At 38.3% G+C, this 13,879-nt stretch overlaps 1 protein-coding gene across 1 annotated transcript in view; it reads left to right on the forward strand.

Moving 5' to 3' along the window:
- Positions 1 to 13,879, forward strand: part of LOC130915671 (spondin-1-like) — a 175,614-nt gene that overhangs the window by 136,347 nt on the left and 25,388 nt on the right. Inside the window, exons 7-9 of the mRNA XM_057835646.1 lie at positions 6,108 to 6,172; positions 10,581 to 10,782; positions 13,392 to 13,532. Of these exons, the coding sequence (XP_057691629.1) occupies positions 6,108 to 6,172; positions 10,581 to 10,782; positions 13,392 to 13,532 (408 nt within the window). The remainder of the gene's footprint in view (positions 1 to 6,107; positions 6,173 to 10,580; positions 10,783 to 13,391; positions 13,533 to 13,879) is intronic.

Raw genomic sequence — 13,879 nt, forward strand, 5'->3', positions numbered from 1 at the left:
GACTTATTATGATATGACACTGTCATGAGCATTAATGAATGCTTATAACATGTCATTTAGTGTTATTTGGCAAATGACCTCACTTTTGAATAGATGTAAAAGATCTGAGCTGGACATAAATGGAGTTAGAGACATAATTTGCTGGATGACACTTAATGACATCTGTCATAAGCATTCAGTAATACCCATGATAGTGCCATGTCATTATGAAAGTGGTACCTAAAGGTAAAGTATTACCTATTAACCCAGATAAATCAACAGACAAGCCGCACTGGACTATAAGCCGCAGGATTCAAAATGAAGGAAAAAAGTAGCGGCTTATAGTCCGAAAATTACGGTATATATTTTTTAAGCAACCTAGTTTTGATTGAATGATAAAGACAAAAAAGTCCTAGCCAAAATGTTGCCCAAACACAAATCAACATTACCTCAATTAAAAAAGTTGCTTCAATTAGAAAAAAAAAAAAAAAATCAATCAAAGAAAAATAGCTTTCACATGCATTTTTTTTTTGAGTTTCAAATTTATTTTTGCATTCAAACACATTTTTTTTGTTTGTTTTTTATTGAAGTGACTTTTTTTTTAATTGAAAATATATATTTTGATTGAAGCAACATTTTTTTATTGGTGCAACTTTTTTTAAATTGAATAATAAAGACACAAATCTACTTCCATATGGCTCCGCCCAGGGGATACAATTTTTGACTTGGGTAACTACATTGGCACGACACCGGCGGGCGTACCATATTCAATGGATGACGATCTTGGCGAAAAGTATTGCCTAAGGAGCCTGTTTCCCCTCAAGAATTATGGGAAACAAAAAACGCTCATTGTCAACTTATTATTATAAATATTCTTGTAAGTTAATTTTATTGCTGACACTGCGTTTCGGGGTCATCAACATGCTGTGCCCCGCCCGCCCCAAAAGTCAAACCCCGCCTATGTATTTACATGGGTCTAGCATGAGTGACAAGCGGGAGTTTGACCCCCCCAGCAACATTTGTTAACTTCATGAATGTTAATAGGCTATGGTGACGTGTTATGTGCGGCACATTATCAATATGCATTTTTAGTTGAAGAAAATATTGAAATTACCCTTGGTAAGAGTGACAAAAAATATGGCCCATTATAAAATCTAAAGATTTAGCCAGCTGTATATAATTTATACAAAGCCTACATACGCACACCCAAACATACACACGTGCAGGTACTACACAATCAGATGATACTGTATATATTGTCGTACTGTATATATCTTCGATTTTCCTGAAAGTGGGCCTCAGGGAAATAAGTTTGGACAAGCATGAGGGGGGCTGGCTAGCGGAAGAGGACCCAATTGCAGGGAAAATCAAGGGATCTGGTATCGACTTAAAAGGTATTTATTATTGATGTTACGAGGTGCGCCGAGCCTTCGAAGTGTGTGCCCAGTAATGAAGGGACATTTCCTCGAAGTGCGTACCGAGGCTCGCTTCATATACGACATACGAAAACGATGACATCCAAAGCCTCGCTACCCGGCTGTACCACAGTATTGCTTCAGGGAGTGCTTTAGATTTTGCCGTGCGGTTTGACAGCTCGCTACAGTATATAAACACCTCGGGCTACATTCAAAGTGTGTGTGTTTGAAGGAGAGTTTCGCTCTGGTGAGAGTTTGGATAGTTCGGAGGTAGTTTGGAAAGTGAAAGGTTTAGGAGACAGGAGGTAAGGAGAAGTACAGTAGTTGATAGGATGGAGCCAGCAAGAAAGAGGACTTCGTCTTTGTGGAAAAACGTGTTTTTGAAGAAAACAATGAAAATCCCCTGCATCCTGTAGCTACATCACTGTTCAAATACACAAGCATAATATGTGCCCTTTTTCAAGTTACACAAACATGTTTACTGTCCTGTCTCTGATAACGCTCATGCCATTTTCAGAAAAAACATTGCACAACTTGCTATATTATGATAATACCATTTGGGGAATAATTTTCACACATACACACACAATATTACCAAAAAAAATGTTGTAGGTTTTACTACATGAGTGACGTACTGTTTGTGGCTGCTCGTACTGGACCCCAGAGTTCATATTTGTTTTAAGTTTATATGTATAATTTGTTGTAAGTTGATTTTTGGGGAACTACCCTTACTTGGCACTACTGATCTATAGGAGGCATCACCATATCATATGTTTTTATGACTGTTAAGGCACTGTATGTGTGTTATTTTAATTTCATATGTAAAGGTCTTTCTTGTTTTTTTTCTTTTAGTTTGAGGGAACACTGTCCCCTCATACATTTTGGTCACACAGTTTATGAGTTCGATCCTATTGTTGAAGATGTACGCCAAGTTTAACTTCTGTGACTGGAAAACAATAAAAAAAACGTTGAAGAAAAAAATTATATACATATGTATTAATCTATGTAGATAGAGGATTTGGTCAGACAATATTTTGCTAAATAATTCCTTCCCAACAGACACACAAAAATCAACGAATCAGTCATGTGGTTGTGAGACAACTGACTGTGTTTATACACTTAGCCAGTAGGTGGTACCGTGCACACATAAAGCGCCGAAAAAGGAACCCTTTCTCGAACCGATTGGTTCAATGCCCCATCTCACCATCACTAGTATTTATTTACCATAAACCTGTTCACCAAAAACAAACTACTCCAAGAAAACCAAAACCAAAGCACAGGTTAAAGAAACTTACTTAGGCCGGGTAAACACAAGGGGATGTAGCACAAGGACAAGCAACTCAATAAAGATATCGATACGACAGGGGCAACGCAAAAATGAAGGGATTATATAGACAGACAGGGGGTAACGAGACAATGAGGCACAGGTAGGTGACACAAGAGGCAGCAGATTGGTTAACACACAAGGAGCAGGCACAACAGGTTAAAATATTGGGCAGTCACAGAGACAGGACAAAGTGGAGGAACCAAACACTAACCCCGGAATTCCACTCAGTCCGTGTGCTTTCCGAACAGCACAACAAACATGTTTGTATTTAATCAGTACGAGGTGGTCCACATTATCTGCTCAGCTCTGATCCGGATCTGCCCGAGTCCGGCCTCTCCGGTCCGTCAAAACTAAAATATGGTAAAGGTCTATTTTCTGGTCCGTTAACTTGCACCCGGGTCAAGCCCTGCTCTTTAGCACGCACCAAACAGGAAATAGAACAGCAGAGATATCCGGTCTTTCAAAGTAAATAGTGTTTATAAAAGTATTATGTATCTAATGTTTACTATATTTTATTGAAATTTACCCTAAACAAAATGTATACAGGTCATTTGTATGGGATTTACAGTGCTTGTGTATCGCCAAACAAAAAAAAAAAATTTTAAATGACTAAAATGACTCAAATATGTACTGTACTTGAAAAACTCCTTGCGACCCTCGTTAGGATTAGTGGTATAGAACAGGGGTCGGCAACCTTTAACACTCAAAGAGCCATTTCGACCCAGTTTCGGCAAAATAGTCATCAGTAGGAGCCGCATGCACATTTTGACTTTTGAACTATATACTGGTCTATGTATAAATATATACGTATATACTGTATGTATGTATGTATATATATATATATATATATATATATATATATATATATATATATATATGAAATAAATAAGTATATATATATACTTATTTATTTCATAAAGTCTGCACCTGTGAATAGAGCAAAGACACTTACCAGTGACACCTAACCAGTGACCACCTTAACTTTACATAGTCGGTGAATTAATGAGTTGCATTAGTGTACTATTAATACACAAAAAAAGTGACTTGATCTGCCTTTTGAAGAACAGTTATTTTTTTGTTAAACTTGCAAGGCCTAGAATAAATTTTTATCAAATATTCATTTATTTAAAATAAAATTGAGCCGTATAGCATCAGAAGGTTCAAAGAGCCGCATGTGGCTCCAGAGCCGTCCCTTTATCCCATCTCTGAAGGCCGGTTGATGGGGGTGCGGATTGCCTGGGGGACCACCCTGGATTCCTGGTGGATGACGATGGAGCGATAGGCTGCGCTGGCTCGCCCTCTGATTGTCTGGGTAAGGGCAATGGCCCTGGGGCAGCGCCCATGCGGCACCTCCACTCGTCCGCGGGACTACCACATGTTAGATGGGATTCACGCATGACTAGTTGAAATTAGACACACTCAAGAAGTAAACCTCGGTTTCATGATTAGCGATAAGGCAGCATAGAATAGGATACCAAAATACACTCACAAGGGATTCACAGAAATACTGGGTTCTAGACCACATGGCTAATTTGTGTACACTCCACCCCTCCCAATCACCTATCCCACAGACTCTCCCTCCTAGCTATCTAATCTAATTAGCTAACAATAGCACCATCATATTCATAGTTAGTGTTGGCGTTCAATGTATATCTTGTTGTTGTTTGTGGTTCTTCTGTCTCTCTCTCTCCTTCTTTTCTTCTGTTCCCCCATAACTCCTTCCATTTCGCCGCTTTCTCCTAATAAATGAGGTACGTAAAAAATAAATAAAAATGCAGCACTAAAGAGTCACATGACCTTCGCACTGGATGCTTACAGCAAACACGTAGATTTTTTTTCCCTCCACCCCGCAAAGAGCACTCATGAAGTATTCGCTCACACAAGTTCCAACTCTTCCGTTTTTTACGGCGTTCCTCTCAAACTGCATAGCATGGGTTTCAAAATAGGTTTATGTGTGTGTGAAATGAACCCCCTTGCAGGCCAAATTTAGCTTATGAGCCGCACAACCACACACCACTGCACCACATACAAGCTCAATAACCAAAAATTCAAACCAAATATTAATTGCACGGTCATCATTGATTCTGCAGTTGTATATTCATGTGACTTTGGTGCTGGCAGCGTGGGTTCATTTCCCACTTATTGAAAATGTGAGTGTGAATTTTTTTTTTGTTTCTCTATGTGCCTTGCTACCGGATGGCAAACAGTTCAAGGTGTAGCTGACTGCGTTTTGCCTGAGGTCAGGTGTTATAGGCTTTAGTGCTCTGCGAGCCTCAACAGGATAATAGGTAGGGTTGGGAATATTTGGCATGAAAAGATTAAACACATAGAGAACCTTGATAAATGGGTTGCACTTTGATACAAGAAACACAATTTTTAAAGACATACTTGAAGAGTTTGATTTCAATAGTAGCAATACTAATGAGATATAGTATTTATATACATTGTTTCGACATCAATTTTAAAAAACTATGTAAAATGACATTCCTACAGTATTTTAAAGGAGTAAAGTCCATTTATTTTTTAGCTTTTTGCAAGAAATGAAATCTCAGTAAAAGTTTGACGTTTGACGGAAACAAACTGAAAAACAAAAAAGGGATCAGGAAACAAATAAATAATAATAATAATAAAACATGTATCAACAGTAAAACTTCGTTAACACAATAGATATTAGCGTGGTAGCAAAAGTACAATGTTTTGATCTAGCAGCACAGTTCTCATGGGAAATGCGCCAAATTACAAATTCAAGCTTCAGCGAGTCCGACCTTGAGCTCATTTATGCTAGCCAACTTACTTTTTATGTGTGGCTCAGTTACTGGAATAAACACAACATAGGTTTAAGAATGCTTAACCTTTGACAGGGGATGTAAAAACGGGGAAACATACACTATACTATAGGTATAACTGAATTATGTTTTCCATTTTTAGCCAAACAGTGTATTTTGTGTGGTCTCCATGCCTTGTGTTACTCTGACCCAGACAAGGTGGATATGGTATTGTAAACAGGATACCATTTTAAGTAAAAAGCACCACTACTGTATCACACAGGCTTGTTTTCCATCCTGATCCAAATACTATATAAATGACTCAATTTAAATGATTCAACACCACTTCTACTACTTCTGGCTGAAATGTAGCTGCAATATTACCTTATGTGTTGTGCAGTTTGTTGTTTGTCTAAACAGTGGATTTTTTCTGCTTTCATGGTGCTTCTGCTTTTTTCAGTAATGCTCATCATTAGAATAATATATTCTCTAGTGAAGTGCATTGTACATGATCCCATTACAATTAATATTTTTAACTCCTAAACCAGTGGAATGTGGAAAGGGTTTGGCCTTATATTTGTCATCAGATAAAATTGATTCTTTTTTGTTCTTTCTGGCTAGGGTGATGAGGTTCTGACTGTCATTAAAACCAAAGCTCAGTGGCCAGCGTGGCAGCCCCTTAACATGTAAGTATTGCATTTAATCACTTTCAACAGTGGGTACAGTAGTATGAAAAAGTAAGCTTTGGGAATTGCTCACATTTCTGCATAAAATCACAATCAAATGTGATCTGATCTTTGTCAAAATCACACAGATGATAAAAGAGTGTCTGCTTTAACTAAAACCACCAAACATTTATAGGTTTTCATATTTTAATGAGGATAGCATGCAAAGAACGACAGAAGGGGGAAAAATAAGTAAATGAACCCTCTGCCTAAGGGACTTAAAGTGCATGTGACACGAAAAAGCATGTTTATTTCATAATACACGCGGTATTTTATGCTCCTGAATGATATGGACCGCTTGGATGTGTGTGGAAACGATTGCTATATTTATTTAGTTTTTTGAATCCCGCGCCATGAAAATGAGTGACTTCCGGCTTCGGTCTTGTATTGAGGAGGAGGGCGCTGTGACGTGTACGGTAGAAGGCGTCCTCTTCACTATACAGCGTACTGTTGTGTATGAGGACGAAGGATTCAGCTGATTTTGCGGATTAATACGTTTATTTTTCGCATCACGCTAGCCAAACGGCTGCAGAAAAATCATTCTGTATGAGAGAGAGGCGTATGCGCCTTTTTGGAGTTTCAAAAGGTTTCCATTCACCGTGGATATTGGCCAAAACAAGCCCGACGACTAGTGTGGGACCATTGGACTTACGAGGAAGTGAGTAAACATCTTGTTTAGTATTATGTCAAATATTAATACAGCTATTACAAAGTAAACACTACAAACCTTCTTTAAATAAAGGACTACTTACGTTTGATCATTGATAGGCATGTAAAAAGCTCTCCTCATCCACTTTAGCAGCACGTTAGCTGCACAACAACTGGAGCCACCCTCATCCGGGGAACGAACTGTAAATTGCTCTCCGCCAGGCGGTTTGCCGATCCGCGTAGACAATCGACAACCCAGTCGTCATCTCTAATAATTCAGGCTAGTTATGTGTGATTTTCCGCTTGGAAGACTTTGAAACATCACTCGGTTCGGGTTAGCATGTCGGCTAGCTGTCACACCTTTTGGTTTGTTTACATTCTCCGAAGCCGGGGAAGGGAAATGACATATGTCCGATTTAGGTGTCATAAAATATCGTTCGGGAGGTGTGACAGTAAAGGTGAAGTCGACAGTTTTGACCATTATGGAGTAATTTTGCCATGTCGTCCTGAATAAATGCATTTTTATGATTTCATATTCCATTTAGCACAAGACTGTTATTTGTCATGACCATGCCATTTATTTAGCAATTGGGGAAAATACTTGGATAAAAAGAATATCCTGTAAAACTATTGAAGTAAAGAGACAGAAACAATGACATTTTGAGGCTCTCTTCGTCGCGTTTTCCTCCTTGTGAATAGTTCCCCCTCGACGGGCTGACTGGTCCTTCTCAAGCCATTTATATAGCTATTGGGGAAAAATACTTGGATAAAAGAATATCCTGTAAAAATATTGGAGTAGAAAGACTGAAACAATGATATTTTGTGGCTCTCTTCGTCGCGATTTCCTCGTTCTGAATAATTCCCCCTCAATGGGCTGAATAGTAAAACCGATGAGCCCAGTCTACCGCTGTTGTCATCCACCTGTTGGGGACGCTAAAGCCCTATAATGGTAGGCGTGGCTAACCGGCAGATTAAAAGACTAATTTCTCGTCATCTGCGCTTTGCTAAATTGTTGTATATAGTCGAATCGTCTCAAAATAGGATTCTAATTCACATAATAATGCCATTTAAGACTTTTTTTCTCATGTCGTATGTTCTTAGAGCAAATGAAACCAATTTTTACCAAACAATTGAAGTCAGGTGTGTGTGCCCAATCACTGATGCGTGGTTTAAAGCTGCCCTGCCAGCTTTAAAATCGATCGATCAAGGATTGTTGATTTGTATAAAGCTAGGAAAGGATACAAAACCATCTCTGAAGGTCTGCATGTTCATCAATCGACAGTCAGAGAAGTTGTCTACAAATGGAGAGAGTTTGGCACTGTTGCTTCTCTCCCAAGGAGTGGCCGTCTACCAAAGATGACGCCAAGAGTTCAGCGCAAAATACTCAGATAGGTAAAAAAAGATCCCTAGAGTGTCTGCTAAAAACTTACTGAAATCACTGTAAGTCACACATCAACTATATGTAAAACTATGGCCGAGAATGGTGTTATTGGGAGGACTCAACGGAGGAAGCCACCTCTGTCTCAAACAAACATTGTTGCTTGTTTAATGTTCGCAAAAAGGCAACTGGACACTCCACAGACGTTTTGGCAAAACATTTGTGGACTGATGAAACCAAAATTGACAAATTGGGATGAACACACAATGTCATATGTGGATGAAATATGGAACAGCTCACTAACATCAACACCTCATCCCCACCGTGAAGCTATGGAGGGAGCATCATGGTTTCGGGCTGTTTTGCTCCCTCAGGGCCTGGGCAATTTGCCGTCATTAATGGAAGAATGAATTCAAAAGTTTATCAGGCGGTTTTGCAGGAAAACCTGAGGCCGTCTGTCAGACAGTTGAAGCTAAAAAGAGGATGGATGCTACAACAAGACAATGATCCTAAACACAAAAGTAAATCAACTTCAGAAAGGTTTCAGATGAACAAAATACATGTTCTGGAGTGGCCAAGTCAAAGTCCAGATTTGAACCCCATTGAGATGCTGTGGCATGACATAAAGACAGTGATTCATGCCAGACATCCCAGGAATCTGACTGAACTACAGCAGTTTTGTAGAGAAGAATGAGTCAAGATTAGTCCTGATTGATGTGCCAGACTGATCTGCAGCTACAGGAAGCGTCTGGTTGAAGTTATTGCTGCCAAAGGGGGTGCCACAACATATTAAATGTGATGGTCCACTTACTTATTTTCCCCCCTTCTTTCATTATTTGCATACTATCCTCATTAAAATATGAAAACCTATAAATGTTTGGATGGTTTTAGTTAACGCAGACACTGTTTTTTCATCTGTGTGATTTTTATCACATTTGATGGTGATTTTATGCAGAAATCTGAGAAATTCCAAAAGGTTCAGATACTTTTTCATACCACTGTAAGGACATATGTGAAATGACTGAGATGATTGTATTGTCAGGTTAGAAGGAAATTAGCACAGGAAGGAAGATAAACTAGTTGATGGAACCGCAAGGGCGTAGGTTTGATCTCAACATTGGTAGGGACAATATAACGGCATAACCTGCATGTACACTTTTTGTTGGGGACTGGACATTAATAAGACCAAGGAGATTGGTTGAACGGGGTCAGTGCTACATTTCTCACGAATATGAACCTAATTAATTGATAGGCTAAATGATCAATGCAAAATAAATATGTATTGACTTCCACTAACTTTCATTTGTATTGATTCCGGTGATACACCGTTCGATTCAAAGCTTTGTTTCCAAAAACCTCTAAAGAAACATTTTGAAAACCAGAATAAATGTCTGGATTTTATTAGCATATTTAAATTGAAATATTTGACCATAACCTAAATTATATTTTCCTGGTTCTATAGTTTCCAGCAGAGTTCACTACATTTCTCATAGTTTAGTTAACATTAACAGTATAAAACACATACAGGAGGACACTTCTCTCTAAGCAGCTTCCTACTCGAGTTTTGCAGATTAGCAAGTTCACACAGTTTAAAGTTATGCTAACTCTGATGCAGGTCAACTTTCAGTAGCAAAATTAGTAGTGTGTTCTCCACAACATTCTCGTTTTATTTTTTTACATTACTTACTATGGCTGCTGCTGGCCGAAAAAAAACTTCTAATCCCCCATCTACGGAGGAGGCGGCATGTCGTCGACATTTAACTCTGTCGGGGCTGTGTGAGTGTGCGTGTGTGTGTGGTGGAGGGGGCGGTCAAGTCATCAGCCAATCAAACGTGCGTTTTAGGGGGGAAAAAATGGACCAGCACATTCAGCAAATGAAAAGACGTAAATGTGAGTCCATACATAATGAAAATACGGTAATTCACTTAATAATGGTAGGGTCAATTTTATCCTTACAACATATGGGAAGATGATCTAAATTACCTATATAATTGAACAAACCTGTGCCCTTGTGGAACCGATAAATTACTTTTGAAGTAATTCGGATACTTTGATGACAAAGTAATCAGTAAAGTAACTGGATTACTTTTTGAGGTGTAATCAGTAATTAAATTACTTTTGCAAGTAATCTGTGACAACACTGGTAGTAAGTCTGTGATCCTGTTGCGGTGCAGCTACTTGAGGCTCAAGTAGTTCCTATAGTAGACATCTCACCAATTAAGTTGAGGGTAAATTGGAGCATTTCATTTCAATATCAAGGATTATTTTCAATAGTTTTTAAGAAAATGTATTGAAGAAGAACCACATTTAGTGTTGTCCGATATGCTTTAACTTCCTCGTCAGGCGAGCAGCTCCATCTGCTGAGTTCTCTGTCGACCAGACCCGCCACTTAATGTCTTTCCTCACCATGCTCGGGCCCAGTCCTGACTGGAATGTGGGCCTATCAGGAGAGGACCTATGCACCAAGGAGTGTGGTTGGGTCCAGCGGTTGGTGACGGATCTTATTCCCTGGGATGCCGGCACGGACGGTGGTATCACATATGAAGTAACGTGATTTCATTACAATTTTTACCAGCCTTGAACAGTTGGTCACCATAGTGTTTCCACTGGTTAAAATAACTTTTTTAGCTACGAAGCTGTATATAGGTATAGTGAGAATGTAAATCACCAATGTAATGATGATATTGACTCTTTGGAAAACAACTTGATGTTTTTCAATTTCATTAAGTCTACTATGATCCTCGCCAAACTCATACCTGACTGGTCCACGGCCATTGGGATGATTTTAAATTTCAAATTTCAAAATGTTGATTTCTACAATAATCCAGATGGTCACGATGCACACTGTTCACTTACTTACCAGCTTTTAAAAACAAGAAAAAAGTTACAAACATGTATAATGGTATAATGTGTATTATGCTTAAATATAGCTAAATTATTTTCATTTAAAAAAGTAAAAATTTCTAACCATGATTTTCCCTTCGAATCGGTGTTTTTGGTCTAACAAGTGAACTCTTCTCAATATCTTTTCCAGATACAGCTAAGCACATTTTTTTTTTATATTTAGAATATTATTCTTAAAATCAGGAACACATTGCAAAAAAAACTCAAAATCTCACTAAGAATATGTGCCTAATGTCTAATAAAAGACACAATCCCTTAACAAGTAAAAAAAGTCCAACTTTTCACAATTACACCTATGGAAACATTGGAGTGTCCAATCAGTCTAACATGCATGCTTTTGGGATTTGGGAGGTAACTGGAGTACCCAGGGAAAACCCACATAAGCAGGCGAAAACATGCAACCTTCACACAGGAAGGCCAAAGCTCGGGATCAAACCCCTTGATCTAGAACTGTGAGGCAAACATGCTAACCAGTCATCTAACACGTTCTACCTTTGAACCAAATTGTTTCAAGAAATATAAATCCTTTTTACTGAAAAAGCCTGTACACTTTTTAAATTGCAACATGACGGAAACTGTTTAAGACTACATTCATTTCAGATCAAATAAAGCTCAACAGATTGAAGAGTGAAAAGCAATGTCCGTGAAACCATACTTTTGGCATGTACTTGTGATTAAACTGCACATTTTTAATGTCTTAATCAGATTGTTTTTCTTAAATCTTGTCAAATAATTATCTCCATCTTGTTCTGAGTGTTAAAGACTAGTTAACTGATAAATGTGTCAGAATATCCCAAGTACTTTGAGTAAATATATATTACTATTTGTTCTTATTCAGCCCAAACATCTAAAAGTTGGTTATTTTTCACCTAAATCAAGAAAAGATTGCTTTCAAATAATGTTTAGAACAATATTTATTCTTGAACTAAGAACATTTCGACATTTCAAAGCTTTTTGTACATTTAAATATACTAATTTTTTGCTTAAAATAAGTCTGTTAAGCTTATTTTCCGCTAGCTATTTTTCATATTTCAAGAAATCTAAGTGAGTGAAATTTACTTGAAGCACTGGCAGATAATTTCACTTATTTCTAGTAGATTTACACTGAAAACAAGGCAATTGAACTAGTTTCGAGGAGGTGTGTTTTTGCAGTGTACACAATGTAACACATATTTTGTTCCCAGGTTCTAAGTGGTATTTCCAGGTTTTTTTTCGTTGCATTGACATATTAAAACTCCCAAAATTTGGGTTTGTGGTCAAGACTTTTTTTATTGTCCATTTTTCACTTCCACTTTTCTTTATTGTTGTACTTTGTAATGCTTTTATATATACAGTGGTACCTCGACACACGATCCTTTCGACATCCGACATAAAACTTGACTCATCATTTGTTTCTACATTCGACGACATGCTTGAAATACGACGATTTATGACAGCGCCGCAGTTTTTTTGTTTTTCGGCAAGACTGATGCATGGCAGATTTTCTTATGAGAGAAATCAACATGGGATGTTGATGGAAGAATGTTAGTGCAGGTGGTGAAAAAAGGAAAAAGGTGAGTCCTACCATTGAAATTAAGATGGAAATGATTGAAAAATATGAGCGTGGTGTGCCGACCATGTACTGGCTCGACAATACGGCTGCAGAATGTCTACAATCTCGACAGTCCTCCACTGACCTCCATTTGCCAGTCTTTATAAGTTAAAGTGACAATTGTTATTATTGTAACATCGCCCAAAAATTGCCAGTTTAGTCAGGTTTTTAATCATTTATTTCAGAACTTGTGCAACACAACATGCCCACTGTCCGGCGCAGCTGAACATGAAAACTGAAAGTAAAAAGTCCTCTCTCACTCTGGCAAGTCAGCCACGCGGTGCGTTCAGGTACACCTTGCAAACACCGATTCGTTACATTATTATAGGTATTATTTTTATTACTGTTCTTATTTCAATTTTTATTCATAAATTATTTGTTTTGCTCTGTGTAATTGCTATTTGCAATAGTACAAGCAGTATTTGTTAAGGATCTAGTGTAGGTTTTCGGGCTGTGAAACGAATTAATGCAATTATAATGTATTCTTATGGGAAAATCCTGCTCGACATTCGACCATTTCGACTTACAAACAAGGTCCTGGAACGAATTAACTTCGTATGTAGAGGTACCACTGTATGTTTACATTTTCCTCCTTTTTGATTTCATTGATCATGTTGGTATGGATGTGTGACCACCTCTTTTTGTCTTTTTCTTTTTAGTCTCCAAATAAGCCCATGGTACCTCAAGAGAAAATTCGACCTTTAACAAGTTTGGATCACCCTCAGAGCCCCTTTTATGACCCTGAAGGTGGCGCGATTACCCCAGTGGCTAGGGTAGTGGTAGAGCGTATCGCCAGGAAGGTATAATGCTGTCTCGGAAAATATTTTGGCACGAAATTTCTTTTTCTTTCTTATATTCAAACTAATCAATTGATATTGCTACACGTAGCAAATAAGGACGCTTTCACAGTAGCACTGTTTGTCAATTTTTAACTGACCAGAGTTCATTTTCTCAGGTCGTCCGCTTCGTTTTGTAAATGTGAACGCGCATCTGAACTCTAATTCGGACCAAACAAACGAACTCTGGTTCGCTTAAAATCGTGGGTCTCGTTCCGCTTTAAGCGCACCCTGCTTCGCTTGTGAATGCAACCTGAGCAGGGTACGCTTTTGCTACTTTATGTGCTGCATTACAGCGTGGAGCTGTGATG

The sequence above is a fragment of the Corythoichthys intestinalis genome, chromosome 5, assembly GCF_030265065.1.
Source record: "Corythoichthys intestinalis isolate RoL2023-P3 chromosome 5, ASM3026506v1, whole genome shotgun sequence".
NCBI lineage: Eukaryota > Metazoa > Chordata > Actinopteri > Syngnathiformes > Syngnathidae > Corythoichthys > Corythoichthys intestinalis.